General features: G+C 41.7%; 1 protein-coding gene across 1 annotated transcript; it reads right to left on the bottom strand.

Moving 5' to 3' along the window:
* Nucleotides 1–2,128: 2,128 nt before the first annotated feature.
* LOC108549387 (uncharacterized) lies at nt 2,129–2,542 on the bottom strand. The gene has a single exon (XM_017902738.1). The coding sequence runs from the start codon at nt 2,540–2,542 to the stop codon at nt 2,129–2,131; it is 414 nt and encodes a 137-aa protein (XP_017758227.1).
* Nucleotides 2,543–6,914: the final 4,372 nt, after the last annotated feature.

Raw genomic sequence — 6,914 nt, 5'->3', positions numbered from 1 at the left:
TTTACATTAAAATTTTGATTAGTCAATACAAAATTAAAATTAATTAATAAATACATTGAATGTGCTATATATAAATGAAATTATTAATCATTTAATTAGTAGTATTTGCGGAATGAAATTTTCACTGAAAGTACTTATTAATTATAACACATTAGATGTAAGAAGTCAATTCTTTAGATTAAGACATAAAATAGGAGAATATCAAAAATACCAATTTCATATTAATTTCAAATTGACAATTCAACGTTACCTCAATATTTATATAATTCTGAAATAAGATAAATTAAGTCTTATTTTCAATTCAATTTAAGGAGTATCTTATCGATGTTTTTCCGAATAAAAGTACCACTTGGGCGTTTAATAATAATTAATTTTGCTAAAATTCATACTTTCAATAACCTCAGTGCGATGTATATTATTTTGATCCAATATATTGGAGGGACTATGATGGTGGTAAATAATAGTACTCAATCTATTAATTAATAATGATGGATTGAGAATGTGTGGTTACGGTAAGATCTACGAACATAAATATGCCAACTATTACAATTACAACTGCAACTTAAGGTTATAGCTTGATTCCACAACACAAATACAACTAAACGACTGATAACATATACTTCTTTCTATACAACTCCGTTCTAAGGACTCGTCAAGAACTGTCCCAACATAATTCTACACCAGAACTGTACACGACATAACTGTTCGTTTCGCGCCCATGCATCCCTGTTTAAAACCATGCACTCCATCCTCTCCCATACCCATGCTCTCCTTCCCAGTCACGCTTTCCCACGCACACTTTACAGACTTGCTCTCAGCGTGTCACGTAGCCCAAACATTTAGACGCATCCTTAGAGACACACTTCACTTGCAATCAATGGATTCTAAAGCATCACGACCACACGATCCTAGCGTACGGTCATTCATCCTTCGTCACGCACCCCAGAAAATATGCTCAAGATAAGCCCAAGCTTATTATCCTGCGATACCACAATATCAATAAAATTTTCTCTTAACTTAGTTACAGAAATTATATTATTAGTAATCTTAATCTTTCCATATAAAATTATTGTTTTATTTTCAATTTTTCAGTTTATCAAGATTTATTTCTTCTATACATTTATTTAGTTATTAATCGTGGAATATATTATTTGAGATTTAATTTAATTCCTGGAATATTAATGAAATACTAAACTTCATTATTACACTGAATCCCACTAAATTTATCTGCATTTAATTTAAATTCCATAAATTAAGTTCATTTAAATAGTTTAATAACAAACACTGGTGCGTGATAACTACAATTTAAATAAATTTTTTTAAATTATTGTAAAGGTAATATTTTTCATTACCTTACCTTTATATAGTTTAATATCAATAATAACAAATTTATATATATATCTTTTTCATGGTGGTAAGAAAGCGGAAGGAACGCTTCGCTACTGTGGACGAGGCATTGGAAGCCGTACATGATGTCGGGGACATGGAGCGCATGGTCCGTCCCTCGCCAGTGCGCTGCCCAGTATGTTGATTTCAGTATTATCATCGACGACCGGGCAGCTAAAGCCCCCAGCCGCTTGAACATATAATGGAGAGGAACCGTCAGCTTGTGCACTATGAGCTGTAACCTCCACATTCCTCAACCAGCCGGCCCGGAACTGTTGTGCACATTACATAGGGCCGGCAGGAGTTCCTATCCTTCACGGCAGTCGCGTCTTCCTTGTCTTCTTTGTCGTTCGGACTAGCACGTGAGTCCTTCAAGTGCCCGACGGCTTTCTTGCCTTCGAGTACTTTTGTCACTTATCGTGTAATGTCGTTCCAACTATCCTTGCTTCTCATCATCTCGGGCACGACGTTGTCCGGTGAAATGTCCCTAGTCATCGTCTTAGGTCTCTGTCTCTCCACTGTCCAATGATGGCACACAAAGAACGTATGCACCGCGTCGTCTCTGTCATGTCCACAGTACCTGCAAGACAGAGCAGTAGCCTTCCCCGTCCGGTACAGATACCGACGGAATTATCCGTTTCCAGAGAGGAGCAGGGTCAGGTGAGAATTCACTTCCCCTGCCCTTCTCCTCGTCAAAGGTCGTACGACCCTTATTAGGCTTCTCGTCCATATCTCTCTGTCGTTATCGGTCCAGCGGGTTTGCCAGCTCGTCAGCTGTCCTTGCTGCTCTGGCGGTCATTGTCCTTCCCTTTTCTTCGCTAGACTCGTAGATACTTTTTCGCTCGAGGTCTAGGAGATCTATAGGAATAACCCCGGCGATCACAAGCACCGCCGCTTCTGAGACGTAGCGGTACGCGCGTGCAATCCGTAACGCTCCACTCCTCTGTACCGCTGTGATCGTTTTGCGGTACTTCGCGACTAGTGACGCGGCTGCCAATATCTCGGCTCCGTACGGGATGATCAAGTGGAACACCGTCATTAACAGTATTCGCATGCTGGGCCTCAGTTCCTTCATGTTGGCCCTGAGGCGGCATAGTGCTGCGATTTCCGCAGCGGCTCTGTTAGCGGCGTCCAAGGTGTGCGACCAAAAGGTCATCCTCGTATTCAAAGCCACCACTGATACGTGGCGGACCAGGCAGGCCTCACAACGGACGTACCCACCACCATGGGAATCGTCGTGTCAATTCGTTTTCTTGTCAAGTAGAGGAATTCTGCCTTTTGCGTCGCCAGTTGTAGACACCGGCTTTGCATCCATTCGTTTACCCGTCTCGTGGTTTGAGTCAGACGTAGCTGAGCCAGACGCACGTCCCAGATCACTATGACAATGGCCAGGACGTTCGCGTATGCTACCAGGTAGAACCACGTTGGCGTCAGCAGGTTCAGAACTTCGCAGTATTCACTATTCCAGACATGGATGCCAAGGATCGAGCTTTGCGCTAACTCGGCAGTGACTTTTCGTGTCTTGATCCAGGTCTCCGTCACATGCGTGATGTGTCGGTCCAGTAGATAGTCATTTACAACCCTGAGAATTTAGGCCGGCAACAGGAAGGCAGTGGTAAATGCTTCCAAAATGTCGGCCCACACTGCTGAGATGAAGGCATTATGTACGTCTATTGTCGCCAAGAGCCTGTCCTTATGGGGTCACGTCTGTGCTCTGTGAAAGGAGTGGAACACGTGTAGGATCGCTCCTGTTTCCGATAGTCCTTTCCTGAGTCTGTGCAGTCTGTCGTTCAGACTACCAGCGACCTGGCCAGCCTGCTTTATGCGCGGTCTGTGCATCATTTCAATAAGTTCGCTCAGTTTATTGAGTAAACTCAACAGTCTGTAGAGTGACGGCTACTCCGGATCCCCGAAATTTTGCTTATCTATGAGGATAAACCGGCCGTCTTCCAGTCCCTGATGTACACACCCTCCCCCAGGTATATGTTATACAGGTCCAGGAGCAATTCCGGGTGTCGCTTTACAAGTGTCCCGAGAATTTCCACGGAGACGCCTTCCGGACCACGTACTTTTCCCACCACGAGCTGCGATACAGATTCACTGAGATCCGCTCGTCAGAACTCAGTCACCCCGTCGTCGCCGATATCATTCACCGTCCACATTTGTTCAGGGTGCGCCGGGAATAAACCTTCGATGATTTTGTCCATAGTTTCATCGTCTCTGAATACGGATGGCTCGGACCGTCCCAGGTTGCGGGTCACAATCTTGTAACCCGTTCCCCAATGGTCCGAGCCCACGTCTAATGAGTTCAGTTCAGCGCTTCTTTTCACTGCCATTGATCGCTTACCTCGAGCGCTGGCGTGACGCCCGGTATTCTTCCGTAAGCCCCCAGCAATTTCTCGGTGTCCGGCGCGTTGTGCCCTCCATGGGAACAGTAAACACTCGCTCCGGAGGCCCACGATTACATCCGTCCGTCAATGCACCGTCCCAGGCTGCGGATCTCCGCTCTCCGTCGCCAGGATCATAACAGGGATGCCCCCTACGACAAGGTCCTGCAGCCCCTAGGGGGCGAACAAATTTGTATATCGTAATATACAAAGTTATAATTTTATATAGTGAAACATTTGTAGAATAAATTAAATAAAAATTAATTTTATAGTTTATTTCGATACAAAGGTATAACATTTCTATCTTTAATTTGAATTAATAGTTCAATAGTTTTAATATATAGAATTAGATACATTAATTTAGAAAACTATTTAATTAAACTATTTCCTTATTTAATAGTTTTGCTTTTAAATTCTATATGTCTTCTAATTACTAGTTCTAATATGTAATCAGTCGTTATTGGATGAGATAGATTAGGACTAACTTCTTACTGTTTAAATATTATTTATGGAAAGAACAAATTTATTTATTCTGTAATATTAAGAATTCTATTAAGTCCTTTATGAGATTGTTCGTAATTAATATTCATATCAATCACAATAGTATTGGGCAGTTGAAATTTAAAATTATACAGCCGACTTATTAATCATAACGGTATTCATTTAATAATTTTTACAAAGGAGCACAATTACCATTTGGTATATGATTAGTAGTGGCAAAAATAGCTGCTACTCCGGTTTCATTATCAGTTCATTCTCCAACATTCGTAACAGCTGGAATTTATTTCATACTTCGTTATGAAGAAATATTATAATTAAATTTAAAAAATTTAATTATATTTATTTCAGGATCGACAATAATATATTCTATAATTTCAGTAAATTTTGTACAGGACAATGAAAAAATTATTACATGTTCAACTTTAAGACGATTAAGACTTAATAAAAATTTTATCCAGAAATTTAGAGGATCACTGATATAATACTGGTCTGAAGAAGTACCAAAACTTTTCCCAAGATGTACTGAAGGTGTGTTAAAACCTCTATAAAATATAACTGAACCGCACAGAAATTTTACGTAAAGTAACTTGAAACTACAATGAAGCTGTTGTGAAACTGTTCTGTAGCAGTACTATAGCCTTACTGCAGATGAACGGAAAATTTGCTAAAAAAACTGAAACTGTAATCAAGAAACGCTGAAGCGGCGCAAAAATTCAATTAAGCTTTTCTGACAATTATCTGGTACTCCACTATGACTTTTCTCAAGATCTACTGACGCTGTGTTAAAACCGCTATAGAATCGTAATGAAATTGTACTGGAATTGCACAGAATGTGTGTCAAACCTGCAATGAAGCTGTTCTGAGTCTGTTCTGAAGCAGCACTAAAACTTTACTGCAGATGAACCATAGTTTTTCCGTGAAAGAGATGAAACCGTAATCAGGAATTACTGAAACAGTGCGAAAACTGCAATTCAGCAGTCCTGAACACTGATCTAAAGCTGTACTTAAAGTTCTACTTAGATATACTGAAGTTGTACTAATACTACTAGAAGGTGGTACTGAAACTGTACTGAAATCGCACTAGTTGCGTGTGACGTTGATGTCCATGACGTACGAACTGTGAATAGACTTGGACGTGTAAGTAATTGTAACTAATATGCAACCACGTAATATTACAATCTTTGAATAAGAATAAACGAATTAACCGATTATACAAAATTGTGAGCACATATATTACAATTTCTGCATAACATGTAAGCACGTATATTATGGCCACAGTATAGCAAATACTGTTTTAATGTTAAGGAATACGCCATAAAGTTATGTTATATTCACTGAGCGAGGGATCTTTGTAAGCGAACTATATAATATAAGCAGGAATACCATCTCCGCAATCGGGAAACGTGCCAAGACTCGCGAGCAGCTCCATTCCTTAAACCTCGAACTGTGCGCTACCCGCGGAAATCGTATGAGCCTCTTACTCCTCCGCCTCAGGATTCGAGACCGGCAAGAACGACATCCATAAGGAACCCCGATCGGTAGTGTATATACTGCTGAATACCCGGTCACGATATACATGGGTGTAGGTGATGAGCAAACCAATATTCGGAAAAAGCCGATGCTCTCGCACCGACCCAGGACCTGAGGCCAGAGGTACCATCACGCCGGACCGAAATCGTCGCGGCCACCAAGCCCTCTGCGATACCCAGCGTCGATATAATATCTCTCTAACTAATAGAATCAAGCAAGTTAATGATTGACACAGGCTCCGAGCTCAATCAAATCCAGCTCTCCGCGATTCACCCCTCAACGTGTGTCGACACTACCGGAAAACAAACGCTACAAGGTGTTATCGAGGTCGAGGTCCGAAAACTGGGTCTGCGCAAATTGAAATTTTCAAAGCCCCAAGTAAATTCCACGTAGTCCCGTATTCCTTCCGCTTACCCGCAGAAGGGATCCCTGGTTTAGCCCTTCTTGCCAAGTGCACCGTGATTCCCTACGCGGAAAGGTCCCTGAAACTGGAAGAAGTAGAGATCCCCTTCCTCCACCAGTCAGAACTAAATGCGTTCATTGCGATAACGCCGCCATGAAGGGCGATAGGCTACGTCGCGATAGAAGTTGACGGACCGATCTACGCTTATCTGGAAAAGGTGGAGGTTACGCCTAACGTAGTAAAATTTGATTGTTTGGAAACAAACCGCTCCGGCACAGCATAAATTTATTGCGCGAACTTTAACGAAACCCCTAAAACCTTAACTAGGTCGCGCATGATGCTTCACGACCTCTCTCACGTCTGCGACTCCATTCCGTCCCTCGAGCAGGTATGCCCTTTTCTGTCAGTAAGAGGCGTCGTGTCTAGGCTAGACAGAATGCCCTACGGGCTCGACCTAGACGAATAGTGTCAACATTCTCTGAAATAAGGTGGACCATCTGAATACCGAGGAACGGGAACGAGTGAAATCATTAATAGAGGTATCTCAGTACATATTCTGTTTAGCGGACAACAAAGTGGAATGTGTTATCGTGGCAAACAATAGAATAAGGTTAAAGGATGACAGTATATATACTCACCGATACGTAAACTCGTGATCGACAAGCAGAAGCATGAACTGCTGAATAACGATTTCCCCATACTATTCT

The sequence above is a fragment of the Eufriesea mexicana genome, unplaced genomic scaffold (genome assembly GCF_001483705.2).
Source record: "Eufriesea mexicana isolate 0111107269 unplaced genomic scaffold, ASM148370v2 scaffold1949, whole genome shotgun sequence".
Taxonomy (NCBI): Eukaryota; Metazoa; Arthropoda; class Insecta; order Hymenoptera; family Apidae; genus Eufriesea; species Eufriesea mexicana.
This window is presented reverse-complemented; position numbering and strand designations above follow the sequence as displayed.